The sequence below is a fragment of the Eucyclogobius newberryi genome, unplaced genomic scaffold, assembly GCF_026437365.1.
Source record: "Eucyclogobius newberryi isolate DKJ021-1_F unplaced genomic scaffold, fEucNew1.0.hap1 SCAF_19, whole genome shotgun sequence".
In the NCBI taxonomy this organism is placed as follows: domain Eukaryota; kingdom Metazoa; phylum Chordata; class Actinopteri; order Gobiiformes; family Gobiidae; genus Eucyclogobius; species Eucyclogobius newberryi.
In genome coordinates this window covers 30,621,629-30,636,156 of record NW_027315823.1, presented here as the reverse complement: position 1 = coordinate 30,636,156, position 14,528 = coordinate 30,621,629, and the positions used below count along the sequence as shown (strand labels likewise).

Here is a 14,528-nt window from a genome sequence, read left to right as displayed (position 1 = left end):
GCCATTTGCCACCCCCCAAACATAAAACGTAGGCTTCCCCCAAAGTGATGATTTAGCCTGATTTTATTTTGAGCACATTGACCAAGATAAATGACTTTGGAAGACCCCCAAATAATAATCTACATCTATAATCTAGAAACCCCCTGAAATCGTTTCTTGACCCCCAGGTTGAGAACCACTGAAGTAAAGGACTCTCTTGTCTCCTCCACTCATCATTGGAAGCGGCTTCGTAAAGGGCCCAATGCTTTGGGAAACAGCCACAGACCCTGACCTTCTTAGAGTTTATTGTTTATTATATTATTACTTTATGCCTGTTATACATTAATGAAAATAAAGCTCTCCAAACCCTGACTTTAATGCCTTACTATGAAACGTTCCAGTGGCAGACCTTCAACCTGAAAAGTTACAGAGTTATGGAACACTCTTCTCCTTAAACTTTACTTGGTTTTAAAAGACAGTTAGGTGGACTGATTTATTAAAGCCTGGTTGCAAATAGGCCCATTTTGTTTAGCAAGCTTTATTGTTGGAAAATAGCTTCATATAGGTTCCTATATTCAGCTTTGACTTTTTTTTAACATGTGTACATTTATTTTCACGTGATATAACATGTTGTGCAAGTTACGGAACAACAGCACCTTTCTCCAAACTTGCTCCAGACCAAACTTGTTCCAACCATTCACCCGCCGCAGCCAATCAGACCTCTCCGTAGCGGGGCGGGATGTGCGGCCGTCCAATCAGAGCTCACGCCGAGCCCGTTTGGACCCGCCCCTGGTGCGAGCCGGTTTCAACGCGGTGGTGAAAACTCCGCTGCCGGATTCGCGTCCCTCTCTGCCTCTGTTCTCCGGCCAGGCTGCTGCTGCCGCTGCTCTCCCCGCCAGCTACACACACCTCCAGCCACCATGTCCGACAAACTGCAATACAAAGTTGGTCAGTGTCATTTTTGTTCATTTTTGCTCATTTTCGCACCAGCTAGCCGCGGCTAAAGTGGCTAAAAGTGCGTTCAAATGCAGCTTTTTCCGTGGGAGCGCTGCTTAAACATAACCCTGCTTTTAAAAACGTGATTTCAGTACGATTTAATGCAATCAGAAACCTTTATTTATTATACATCTTTTAACAATGTGTTGCGAATGTTCTCTCGGTTGCTATTTAGTATTTATCACCGTGTTTTTTCTGCTTGCGCTCGCCTCGGAACTCGCTTTCACTGCAGGTAACACATCGGGCAGCGCACATCTTGCAGCATGGCGTCAAAATGTTCACTTTAAAGCCTCGTACATTTTGTAACTTCGCTCACGTTGTGATTGAACCGACATGTAACGGCCACACTAGCTGCAAGCATGGACCGGGAACCGCGCAAGAACACGCCGTCACAACTGGCTGGGTGTTGTAGTTTATTAACCGAGAGAAAGCCCGTAGTCGCGAGTTTGTTCCATGCGGTTAAGAAACTACAACTCCCATGAGTCATTGCGTCTTCTCTCACTCGCGCTTGACTGACAGGAGCAGATAAAGCCGTATGTAATCCACGCTGTAGTAGTAAAACACACGTGGCTGCCTGGAGTAACTAGTTGTAGATATAATGGTGGATTATGTTGTTAAATAAAGGTTTTTTTTTTTTTTGAATGGAGTTATTTAGAAATGCGCAATTTATAAAACAAAAGATTGTGCTGGAGTAGGTCAAGTCTATAGAGGAGTCACAAATTGCACAGATTTATCTTGATCTAAAGCATAAAATTGGATGGTCGGGTTTAAATTCTTTGCCTCATTTTGATGACTCGTTGGATACAAAAAAATTAGTTTGCGTTCATATTTGTGTAAACTCGCTCTTATTGAAACTGTATCTTTTTTTTTTTACTAAAACATTTAATGAACCAGACATGGAATTGGATTTCATCAAATCTTTCCGTACATTCAGTCAGAATTTTGTGATGTAAAGGATAGTCCAGTTTGATGTGTGTTGCGCACGGATCTTTGTCTCCGTGAGAAAGATGCATTTTTTAAAAATAAAACTGCCTTGAAATTCCAATGTTCCATGTATAAATCTATGGATTGAATTTTAGTAGATAAAACCCCTTAAGGTGCAGTTTGGACAATGTTGGTTCTTTACAAGCTCTTATTTTTTAAACTGACCAAAAATTACTTTTGAAGAAAATAAACTCTTTTGCTTGTCTAGTCTTAAATGACTAGTTTTAACTGTCAGATTGTTGACCTGGTTTACTGTTCATATCTCTACTGGCTGAGCACATGACATGAAACAAAAAACTGGCACAAGGTTCAAAGTCTTCACTATCATTAATAAACAAAGGTGAAATTATGTTTTCAAAATGGAATCGAAAAGTGCGTCATTCGGGTCGGATGATGCTGACAAACAAACCTAACAATCTTCATATGCGCTTGAAATGAACCACAAAAAGCATCAATATAAAAAAATTTTCGGGGGATTACACTGGATGATTTTAGTTTTACTTTTGCACATCTCCAAAATAACTTTAAAAGTTTGCTGTCCCAATTCCTAACAAATGAGATCTAACAATTGTGGTTCATGAGTTAAGATTTGTTCCCCCAAAACTTTACAGTCTCCCAGAGTCATCTGCCCTGTGTTTGAAATGATCATTTTGTAGATTAACATGTCCTCCTTGGGACACGGATAGTAACTTATTGCAAGTGTGGTCAGTAAATGCTGTTGGGAGTGTGTTATTAATAAGTCTTGCATTTGAAAGTGATGGATGTAGTTTCATGACGTTAGAGTTCCTATTCAACAAGCGGAATCAAGATTCACACCAAAACAAGATAATCCTGTGTCACTAGGTGTAGGCTAAGGTCTTATGTCAAGTGCCAAGGGCTGTAGTTTATACCTCTACAAACATGTTCTGAAATACTCTGGATTCTTGTAGCAGTTCGGATTTCAGTATTCTCTGTACAGAAAACTTGTAGAGTAAAAGTATGTTACATGGCTAGGATTTAACTTGTACCCCCCCAATAAATTCTAACTTGTAATTGGTATTCCACCTGTCAATTTTCCTACATGAGTTTAAAATGTGCACTCAGACTATTGTTAATGTAAAACTGGCAATAAACCTTTTACTGATTCCGAACATGCAGATGGCACTGACGCTGATCATTTAGATGTTTTTTTTCCCCCTAAATTGTTCAGCTCTACCAATATTCTCAATACTTTGTCCTTCATATACAAACTCTTGGTTTGTGCAGCACAAAGAGCCGAGTAAACGTAATTACTAAAACAGTAAATCCCCAAAGGCGACCGTCCATGATGTAACTAAGGCTAATGCACAAGCTGCAGTTGATAAGAGTGTCTCTGGTTTTGTACTACATTATATTTGAGATGAATACAAACTGACTCACTCCAGACTGATCCCACTCGCTCTAAACTGAGCCCTCTCATCCAAATACTGACCAGGCCCATAGTGAATAATTGCTAAATTGCATTTTTTCAACATGAGCTGTAGAATGAGCCTTTATAGCCGAGTTTGAGCTGTAATTACATAATAAATGTAGTGTTATGGATAAGCACTCTTTCATCTGTAAAGGATGTCCTCCATTTCAACTTATGTCAAATGTAGCAACTCTCATTCACGGTCTTCTAAACAAATTGAATAACCCTTAGATTAATTTATTTAGCAAAATGACTTGTAATTGCAACTGTAATCCTAAAAGTTGCCCTGACGAGGTTAGAGTTCACATTGGACAACTTTACTAAAATGCTATTTAATGACCGCTTATTATGCAATACAGTCAACTCTAATAAAGCAGTCACATTGAGATTATATATTTGTAATAAACACAAACGTCAGAATAAGTAACTGGTATTAAACTGTTCTTGTTGTTTTTTGGGATGGTTGCTCTGCTGCGCTCTAAAAAGCCTCTGCAGAGTTACTCAACACCTTGTCTAAGATAACTCGAACCAAAGACCGCATTCTCCATTGACCACAGCTTTTCGCCTCGGCCAGACGTCATTTTGAGTTGGAGTGCGCGTCGACTAAAAGAAATGAGACAAATCAAACTTTTGGGAGATTTGCCCGAGTAAATGACATGATGATCCACATCATGCATTGTGTTTTGAGCTACACTTACAACTACGTGGTGTGGTGTTCATTTAGGGCTGGAGTGGACACTTGACAAACAGAAGTAGGAATGGGACTTATATCTCCAGATAAAATGGCAATGAGAAGGTTCACACAAGCGGATTGAAAACAAATACAGCTTTTCTTGCTGCAGCCATAAGCACGTTCTAGTGATGTCAGGATTATCAGGTTAATCAATGATCATGATTTTCAGGTCACAATGTAATCGTAAGAACCCAAAAAATATAACTGACTTATTGAATTTTTAGTTCAATATTCAGCACCATTAATATACCTAAATGTAAACAACTTTATTTTGTCTGGCGGTCGTTGTTTTTTTTACATTTAACTTTATTTTGTCTTTCAGAAAGTTAAATCGTTAAAAGCCGGGCACAAACTTAAACTCGCGCGTCAGACCACGGAAATGAAAGAAAATTAAAGCTTTCACTGTCGTTTGGTCAGTCTCAATCGTGAATAATCATTAAATCGTGACGTTTTTCCTCACAATAATTGAACTAAAGTTTTATGTCGTGACCCCTAGTACATTCCACAATCTCATTTCCAGTGTTGGAGTTTTACATCAAATATTCATAGTTCTAGAGTCGGCGTTGAAGACTGCAGTGTCTCTTTAATCTCGCTCTAGTATTTATGGATTACGGGACGGTCCGGAAACGCACGATGATGAGCCTTTTGTGAACAATAAAAAAAGTGCTCCTTGAGGCGTTGCAGCCCCCCCTTGTGGAGGTGCTGTGTCATTAGGAGCACAGAGAGACGGTGGAGGTCTGCACTGGGACTCTGTCTGAAGAGAGATCTCGGAGTGAAATCTACACCAACAATATGTTGCATAGAAGATAATTATTACCTTTTTGTTTTATCTTCACATTACTCCCTGGAACAGAAAATGAATAGTTGGAGCTTTATGGTTTCTTCCCTTCACCTGCCTTACCCTGTCCCCCGCAGCTGACATCACCCAGGCCGAATGGGGGCGCAAGGCCATTGACATCGCCGAGAACGAGATGCCCGGTCTGATGAAGATGAGGGAGATGTACGGCCAGTCCAAGCCCCTGAAGGGAGCTCGTATCGCGGGCTGCCTCCACATGACGCTGCAGACCGCCGTGCTCATCGAGACCCTCACCGCCATGGGGGCTGAGGTACGTGCACTACTGTGATTCAGAGGGGGTTTAGTCCGCAGTAGGGACTACGTGATTGTACTTGTAGACTGAAATATACAACCCTCCTGGCTGACCAAGAATTATCTGCGTTTATTTATTATTCAATTCTTGACTTGCACCAGAATGTGGGAGAAGCCGCTCAGAGACCACCTGTCTCACAGCGGCCGTTCACTGCGCTCCAGAATGCGGCTGGCGCTGGTTTAAACGTGTTGAGCACTTCATGTTACCATAAAGTCTAGTTCAATATCATACATATTTATTCTGTTTATCTGCTTCTGGTTTTAGCATCGGTCAGATTCTCAGTACTAATGACAACCCTAGTCATTCGATTGCAGCTGTATTTATTGCTCAAAAATACCATGAACTACTCTTCACAGACCTGACCTGCACCGTTTGCTTGTCTCCATAGAGATGAAGCTTAATGGCATACTGTGGCACATTGTAGGTAAAACTTTAATGTCCCCCATCTCTACCAGAAAAGGTACATGATGCACCTTTTTTTTAAGTGTAAAAAGCTGATCAGACCTAATTTTTAGTTGTATAAAATGACATGTATGTGTTAATGCAACTTCATGAACGGTTTGGTGGAACAATGCTTCATGTGCAAACAGATTAGTCTCACATACAAATACGAATAACCGGTACAGTCAGCTTTTCTCGAGTTTCATCAGAACTCCCAACTTCGACTGTCCAAATTCTGCAGTTGGACACACATACTCTGCACACAAGCCTATAACCTCTGACCTCAGATTTCAGAGGGTCCTTGGTCGGTTCGTCCCAAGGTCCTTGAGCCGTGGGTCTTATCGGACTCTGTTCGCGCCTGAACAGAGCGGTCTCAGTGCCCTCTGCTCTAAATAAACTCTGGACTATAGCATGTTTACCTGTTACCTGCGGGGAGGGCGGAGGTCCTGCTGCAGCGTTTGAGTGTCCACCAATTTATACAAGGCTTTTTTTGAGTTCTGCAAATGGATGTGGTGAGCAAACCTAACAAGCACTGCACATGTCCCTGGTGTTTGGCTAAAGATTAGATATCCGCTTGTTGACGCAGAGCTCAGTGACTCTTTAACCAGCTTACATTTTCAGCAGGTATGACTAACATGATTACAGTTGCAAGACGTGTACTTTAGACGAGCAGAACAGTCTCATTTTAGTTTGTTCTTGCCATCTTCTGGCATGTTTTTTAAAGCTAGCAATGACTGCATCAGCGTCGGCAAAGTTGGCATTAGCAACATCTGTTTTGTTAGTTTTTGTTTTGTTTTAAACCTATGTATCAAAGGTAATTCGACCGCCAATGCAAAGAAAATGCACGATAAATGTTGAGCCCTAAAAATGTATCTAACCTGCTTCCACAAGTGGCTACAATAGTTCCAAGCACAAAAGTGTTTACTCTCTAGCTCAAAGTCTTGTATAAGATTAATCTGACAGAAAAGTGATTTGCAGATAGTCAGAATATAAGTGCTCTTTGAGGCGTTGCAGCCCCCCCCTTGTGGTGGTGCTGTGTCATTAGGAGCACAGAGAGACGGTGGAGGTCTGCACTGGGACTCTGTCTGAAGAGAGATCCCGGAGTGAAATCTACACCAACAAACAAAACTCATTAGTTATATTTTTATAACCGTACTGAACAGCTGCCGTTTTCGCGTCACAAATGCAGCTTACAGCCCAGTACTGTCCTAATCCTTTATTTACTTAATTTAAAATGGGACACTGTGTATGAATTAACATGATCTTATGTAAATATGAGGGATTGGCCATTATTCCAGAGGTTATGGGACAAACACGGACATGGGTAAATTGGTAAACTTGTTTTCTTTAAAGCACAAATGGGTAATTAAGGCACAAGCATTTATAGTGCCTATGACAGGTTTTTACAATTTTCTAATGACTTTATTTGATGTACTTATACCAGCTGTACATATAAATTAGTTAAACCAATTAAGCAGGTATTTGTGAATATGTTAAAATCTGTAGAAAATGACGGAAGTGACATCACATTAGGGTTTATGCAGAATTTACTCTAAACAATTCAACAATATAAATATGCTCATATTTTTGTTTGTCAAATAAAAAAATTGACAATTTCCTAGTGTGATGTCATAAATTATAAACCTAAAAATGTGCTATTCTGTGGTAAAATTTGTATCATTCAATCTTCATATCTTATCTGCATTGTAGTTCAATGAGTCGTGTGTTGTCCCTTTCAGGTGCAGTGGTCGAGCTGTAACATCTTCTCCACTCAGGACCACGCTGCGGCGGCCATCGCTAAAACTGGTGTCCCAGGTAACCTTAATACAACTGGAGTAATGCACTGGTTAGATCTCACTGCGTAAGGAAATGATTCCCCGACGTTTGACTTGTCTAATGTGTAAAACGTGTTAATTCAAATTGTTTGCAGTGGTTTAATTTGGTTTCTTACCCAATTCATTCTGAGCCTCCTCATTCTCAGTGATGAGTTTGTGCTTTTCACAACGTTCAGAAGCCAGAGTGGAGTTTACCGTCACGTTAAAGCTAACAAACGTTAGCATGCTAACGGCACACTTCCTGCTTGGAGATTAAACACTATTAGGTGCAGACAGCACACAGTGGCCTCATTCTGACCCTAAGAGCGGCGTTTACCTTACACGCGTACTGGGTAAAGGGTCTGACTTTATAATAGTCCATATAATACCAGGAATGGTCCCACCCCTAATTATTATAATGTATAGAATGCATTATATTTTGGTTTAGAAGGAAACTTGTGTGAGGTTTGTCAGTAGTATTGGTATTACAAGCAGTAGATGGCGAGTGCTCCTTGAGGCGTTGCAGCCCCCCCTTGTGGTGGTGCTGTGTCATTAGGAGCACAGAGAGACGGTGGAGGTCTGCACTGGGACTCTGTCTGAAGAGAGATCTCGGAGTGAAATCTACACCAACATCACACTATAAGCTACAATCGATGACTGTTCATACTGTGCTATTCCCCATGAAGTACATGTTCATGTTGTTGTGTAGTGTATGCGTGGAAAGGGGAGACGGACGAGGAGTACGTGTGGTGCATCGAGCAGACCATTTACTTCAAGGACGGAAAGCCCCTCAACATGATCCTGGACGACGGAGGAGACCTCACCAACCTGGTGCACACCAAGTACCCCAAACTACTCTCAGGTAATGCCACGAGGGGCTGCACCATACACTACATGTACTGAGATTAAGAGAGGATTTGATATGTTTAAAAAGTAGGATTCTAAGTGCACATCCTTCATGTGTCCTGGAAAGGGCTGTGGTGGTTTCAGAAGTCAGAGAAATGAATGACTCGGACCGCTCTGACTATTAAGGACTGGACTAATACAACAGACGCAACAGAAAAATAAGTTTTCTGTTGGTCGTTTATCTGGGCACCGTTTTTAAAGTCTCGTCAATTTTATGTGTAGAGCACTTTTCATGCACACGGACAACTAAAAGTGCTTTACATGGAACAGGAAAAAAATTACAATTGACACATTTGCAGTAAATACAAAGAATACTAAATTATTTTTGACTAACAAATTGAACATAAACCATGAGTTTTTAATATAGACTTAAAGATCTTGGGCCTAATTTCAAAAGGTAGAGTTATGTATTTTGTAAGGATTGTTTGGCCCATACAGGACAGTATTGTGTGAAACTGGGGAAGGACATGCAGCAAACTGCCGAGAACCGGATTCAAACTCATGTGCCATCACTCCTCCAGCGAGCAGCACTTTGAAGTCATTTTTAATCTGATGGAAGCTGAAACGTTTTGATTTCAGAAACCGTGTCCCGATGACTGTCTTTTAGAACCTTTTCTACCAAAGAGTGAACTCTGAACTGATAAAACCAATACAAGACCCCGTGTGTTTCAGAACATGCTTGTACATGTCTGAAGTAAACTACAGGTACGACCAAATGTTTCTATAGTCAAGGGTTTGTTCCATTATTGAAATAACTACCATCTTTTTGTTTTCATAGTTGTCAGTACTACTACTATTCTTGTAGCAAACTTAAAACCTGTTTAATTGTGTTGAGCCGCTTTGGTTGAACCGCGTGCTCCTTGAGGCGTTGCAGCCCCCCCTTGTGGTGGTGCTGTGTCATTAGGAGCACAGAGAGACGGTGGAGGTCTGCACTGGGACTCTGTCTGAAGAGAGATCTCGGAGTGAAATCTACACCAACATCACACACTTTAGTCTTTGCAAAAGCAGAAAGAAGGATTTAATAAGGTGTTTAAATGTGTGTTTGTTATTGGGGGTGGGTGACATTGACAAAGTGAATCTGCTCTTCTTTTGTTACTGAACATATTTAAAAAAAAAAAAATCTTTTCTGTTTTTGTAGCTTTTTAAAAAAATTTTTATGAATGTCATTTTGCAAACTTCTAAAACTAGACCTGGTTCAGATTTCCTCTTGTTCTGAAATGCATAAGCGGCTTAGATTTCAGTCTTCTCTCAAATGCTTTAAAAATATTTACGAAAGGATATTCATTTGTCTTTCAAAGTGATATACATTTGTTTCAGAACCAGAGGTACAGGGGTTTGGAAACGCAGCTGCAACAACTGTTTGGGTGGGGTTTTTTACAGTAAATGTACCCGGTATAATAACCAACGACAGATTAAATTGAACTTTTGTGGTGAATTTTAGACTTTCAAAATTATTTGGTTGAATATTTATGTTCCTTGTGTTAGGAATCCGCGGTGTATCTGAGGAGACCACAACAGGAGTCCACAACCTGTACAAGATGCTGAAGAACGGAGAGCTGAAGATGCCAGCCATCAACGTCAACGACTCCGTCACCAAGGTGCACGTTAGCCCGGCTCATTTCAAACCGCGTCTCGTATTTCAAATGCTTGGGATCTGAACTGTTCACCCTGTGGCGCAGAGTAAGTTTGACAACCTGTACGGCTGCCGTGAGTCCCTGATCGACGGCATCAAGAGGGCCACGGACGTGATGATCGCCGGGAAGGTGGCTGTGGTGGCCGGCTACGGAGACGTCGGCAAGGGCTGCGTGCAGGCCCTCAGAGGGTTCGGGGCCCGCGTCATCGTCACGGAGATCGACCCCATCAACGCACTGCAGGCCGCCATGGAGGGTGAGTAGATATAGTTGTACTCGGAAGGCCTATTTTCCTGAGTGTTTTTGTGTGAAAAGTTTGAGGACTTCTAGTGTAGAATGTCATTTGTTGTGTGAATTTCTGATGGTGGGTTTATTCAGGATTGGTTTAAAACTGAAAATTATTGCTCAGCTCTAAAAGCTTTGGTGAATGTTATTCACACCATACACCCAAACAGTGTAAAAGTATTTACAGCACATACTCGTGTCCAAATTCATTCATAATTCACCTTCTCAAACTATTTTTATATTAAAGGGCCCATATCATGCAAAATCGACTTCAGCGCTTTTAACCTTACAGTGCTATTGGGACCTAAAGTGTGTTTTATTTATTTTTTTTGATTTCCTGCCGTCTTTATCTAGAGAACAGTCTATTCTCCTTCCCGGATGAGCAGACAAACGCGGGCTACCCTGCGTAACTCGGCATGCTTCCCTGTTTCAGCCCATCCTCAGGAAGCACTCTGTACCTGTAACACGCCCCCTAGCATAATATAAGATCTAATATGGGAGTCAATGTAGACATTTTCTGTGATGCTGCCCCAAAGTGGGCTTAGTAGTAGTGGTGGTCCCACATTTGGCATATGAAAGCCGAGGCTCATTAGTAGTTTTCTGCAGGGTATGAGGTGACCACGATGGAGGAAGCCTGCAAAGAGGGAAACATCTTTGTGACCACCACCGGCTGTGAGGACATCATCATGGGACAGTAAGTCATGTTTCCACTGCTCGACACAGATGATGGCTTTATATTAATCCCCAGTTTGTACCTGCAGTCACTTCGAGCAGATGAAGGACGACTCAATCGTGTGCAACATCGGGCATTTTGACTGCGAGATCGACGTGAGCTGGCTCGCCAAGAACGCCGCCGAGAAGATCAACGTCAAGCCACAGGTGATAAACTTGTGTTCACACGTCCTCTGAGGACGAGTGCTCCTTGAGGCGTTGCAGCCCCCCCTTGTGGAGGTGCTGTGTCATTAGGAGCACAGAGAGACGGTGGAGGTCTGCACTGGGACTCTGTCTGAAGAGAGATCTCGGAGTGAAATCTACACCAACAAATGAATCCAGATCTTGTGTGGATGATGAACTGTACATTTAACGGTTGTAAAATATGTATAATATCGAAGTGGGCGAGGTTCGATTATGGTCACGCTGATGTCAGAGGTTTGCTTGGCTGCTGTGGCAGATGTTTCCGTCCGATGCGTCTCATTAAACCGAGACTGGGACGGCGCTGACGGAAACATCAGAACTAAAATGTGGATGAACAATGGAGCGAATATCAAATCGTAAATGTTGCAATGATTAAGATGATGGAACGGCTTCTGCAATAGAAACATCCTTGCAGTTTAGACCTACATGTCTCACAGTAAAGACGTGTAAAGAGGCCGCATATTACTCCACAAATCCTGCTATGAGTGTTTTTAGCCTCCCCTGGGCCTCTTCGAACTTGTGACATTCTGCCATTTTTAAAATAACTAAAGTCTCATTCTGTCATTTCTCTCCTTCAGGTGGACCGTTACCGGATGAAAAATGGCCGTCACGTCATCATCTTGGCCGAGGGCCGTCTGGTCAATCTGGGCTGTGCCATGGGCCACCCCTCCTTCGTCATGAGCAACTCCTTCACCAACCAGGTGCTCCGATAGGTGCAGCCCAAGCAAAGGGTGCTCGTGTGTGTGCGGCAGTTTAACAGTTTCCATGTGTCTGCAGGTTCTGGCTCAGATCGAGTTGTGGACAAACACTGACAAATATCCCATCGGAGTCTACTTCCTGCCAAAGAGGGTCAGTACACGGCACGCTACTCCTGCTTTTGTCATCACCTCAACTCTCTACTTGACTTTTGGCATCCCTGAACTAGGGCCCCTTTTAAAGTCCCAGTTTTTGGGCAAGCTCCCGTTTCTGATTTGCCATAATGTAAAAAAAAAAAAAATTCACACATTGGTCACTAAATAAATGACCTCCCTAAATTGTAGTCCGGATTATGAGGAGGAGCGGTCTTGTTGACACTCTGGGCTCTGACAGACACGTGTGTGTTTGCACGCCTCAGACTCACGTTAGCACCTGGACACATTTCTGAAGTTAACCGTCGATTCTAAAAACCCCACCAATAACCCATCGTGGCCATATATAATCACAATGATGGAAAAACCTATTCAGGGCTCAGATTAAGGATTTTCTCTTGTATAGCAGCAGCTGCTATACAATCTGTAAATGTTTTCAAATTTGTATTGTAATTTGGTTGCATAGCAAAACACAATGACTATCAATATTTCCCATTGATGTAAACGGATAATTAATTTCAAATGTATTTGTAGATATTCTATTTAAAAAAGGATGTACTTTGAGTTTGATTCCAGTTCATATTTGTTTGTTTGTCTTCTCCAGCTGGACGAGCAGGTAGCCGCCGCCCACCTGGACAAACTGGGCGTGAAGCTCACCAAGCTGTCGGACAAACAGGCCAAATACCTGAGTCTACCCAAGGAGGGTCCCTTCAAACCGGACCACTACCGCTACTGAGCAACCCACCCCCCATCCCCACCCCAGAATCTACCAAAACTACCACCAAGGGGAGGGGGAGGAGGAGAGGGAGGGGAGACGGGGACGAGTACAAGCTAAACATTAGACTGGAGCTCATTTTGGGAACTCAAAGGTTAGAGACGAGATATTACTGATCAGAGCAAGTTTCAGTGGGTACAACGTTGAACTGTGAGAACAAGTATTTGGAGGAATATTTGGACTGATGGAACTGATGAGACTTGGACGGATGACAAAATGTAAACAGACAATTGTACGTTTTTAAATTCTGGACAATCATTGCAAAGTGGTAAAACAAACGTGCCATTATCGATCCCTTTAGGTTAAACTTGAGGGATTAATTACCTTCTGATCATATCTTAAACTACTTTACAAACGTTGCTCTGGCCTTCCCTTCCTGACCTCTCCTGACCCCTCCCTCGTCCTCGGTGTTTGTCATTCCCCGCTGATTCTACACTTATTTCCGGAGTTGAGCCGTTTTCAAAGACGACGCGGCGTCGTTCTTCGCTCCCGAGCGCAGTGGCCTCAAACGCAGCACTGCCTTAGCAAAAAAGCACTTGGAAATCAGAAGTAAAGAACGCTGCATTTCCAGTGGATTTCAAAACGCCGAATCTGCTCAACTTAATGTGATAAAGTCTTATTTTAGCCTTGTTTTTCTTTTTTATTGTAATTATTTAATTTGACTTGAAGGGCCAAATTAAGTTCTGTGCCCTCCTTTTTGAATCTTGTGGCAAATGTGATTAGCGTTGGACAGCAGGGGGCGGTGTGGAGTTGGTTTCAAACGGTTACAGCGGGATTCAGAGATCAAGAGTCTGTTCACATGTAGCTCAATGTAATGTGGAATAAAAACACCTTGACTCTCTTTAATTGTCTGCGATATTTCTATAAAACCAGCATTTTGAAGAAGTAAAAGGTTTTAGAGGCTGAAACTATTGTACATGTGATGACATCAGTGGTGGTCATGCGATTGAAAACGAGACGGCTTTTTTAGTTTCTATCCGTCAAAGCCTGACAGTTTTATCATGACTGAAAGCTGATCCGGATGTTCAGAAGCCGCAGCCTTCTGAAAAGTCTGTCCCTCTGGAAACTGGAGCTGGAATAGTCCTGGTCCAGAGCTCCTGCAAGCTGTGGTCACGCTATCCCAGCATGCATCACCAAACTTTATCAGAATTTCAAAGATTGGGGATTATTTTCGCGCACAAGGATTTCTAAACGATGGAGAGCAGAAGAAAGACTTAACCAGATTTCTAAAGCTCCAGATCGACAGAAGTGGATTTTTGGAACTAAACTTTCGCATTAATGAAGCTCCAAATGTAGTTCATGTGTCTAAGGATTCCAAATCTCTTAACATTGTGTGTCAAGGATTCTAATCATTCATTATCAAGCAAAGGAGAGTCAAATCACATGCTTTTCATTACCAAGACATTTAAATCGGTAAATGTTTTCTGCCCAAGGTTTTATAATAAACATCGCCAAAGACTGTTTGATTCTAGGACGTGGAAAGTGAATCTGACAGCCAGATGTTGCAGATTCAAGACGTGATTTAAAGTCTTAAAAGCACTCGGACCAGGTGTTTAATCTGCTTAGTTTTTTTCCTTGTATTTACCTACTTCACTCCTCCACATTTGGGATTTCCCTCGCCTCATTTATTGAAACAAATTTAAT

The 14,528-nt window shown here is 42.0% G+C and overlaps 1 protein-coding gene and 5 non-coding genes across 6 annotated transcripts; all 6 read left to right on the top strand.

The window, feature by feature from the left end:
- Positions 1-771: 771 nt before the first annotated feature.
- On the top strand, positions 772-13,730 carry ahcy (adenosylhomocysteinase). The gene is made up of 11 exons (XM_072452624.1): positions 772-927; positions 5,037-5,227; positions 7,450-7,525; positions 8,234-8,386; positions 9,916-10,028; positions 10,110-10,317; positions 10,953-11,040; positions 11,108-11,225; positions 11,840-11,962; positions 12,039-12,110; positions 12,714-13,730. The coding sequence occupies exons 1-11, from the start codon at positions 900-902 to the stop codon at positions 12,843-12,845; spliced, it is 1,302 nt and encodes a 433-aa protein (XP_072308725.1). The 5' UTR covers positions 772-899; the 3' UTR covers positions 12,846-13,730.
- LOC140366498 (small nucleolar RNA SNORA17) lies at positions 4,784-4,913 on the top strand. Its single transcript, XR_011928045.1, has one exon. It is a non-coding gene; the product is annotated as a small nucleolar RNA SNORA17 (small nucleolar RNA).
- Positions 6,703-6,833, top strand: LOC140366502 (small nucleolar RNA SNORA17). The gene has a single exon (XR_011928049.1). It is a non-coding gene; the product is annotated as a small nucleolar RNA SNORA17 (small nucleolar RNA).
- LOC140366499 (small nucleolar RNA SNORA17) lies at positions 8,029-8,158 on the top strand. The gene has a single exon (XR_011928046.1). It is a non-coding gene; the product is annotated as a small nucleolar RNA SNORA17 (small nucleolar RNA).
- On the top strand, positions 9,283-9,412 carry LOC140366501 (small nucleolar RNA SNORA17). Its single transcript, XR_011928048.1, has one exon. It is a non-coding gene; the product is annotated as a small nucleolar RNA SNORA17 (small nucleolar RNA).
- On the top strand, positions 11,261-11,390 carry LOC140366500 (small nucleolar RNA SNORA17). Its single transcript, XR_011928047.1, has one exon. It is a non-coding gene; the product is annotated as a small nucleolar RNA SNORA17 (small nucleolar RNA).
- Positions 13,731-14,528: the final 798 nt, after the last annotated feature.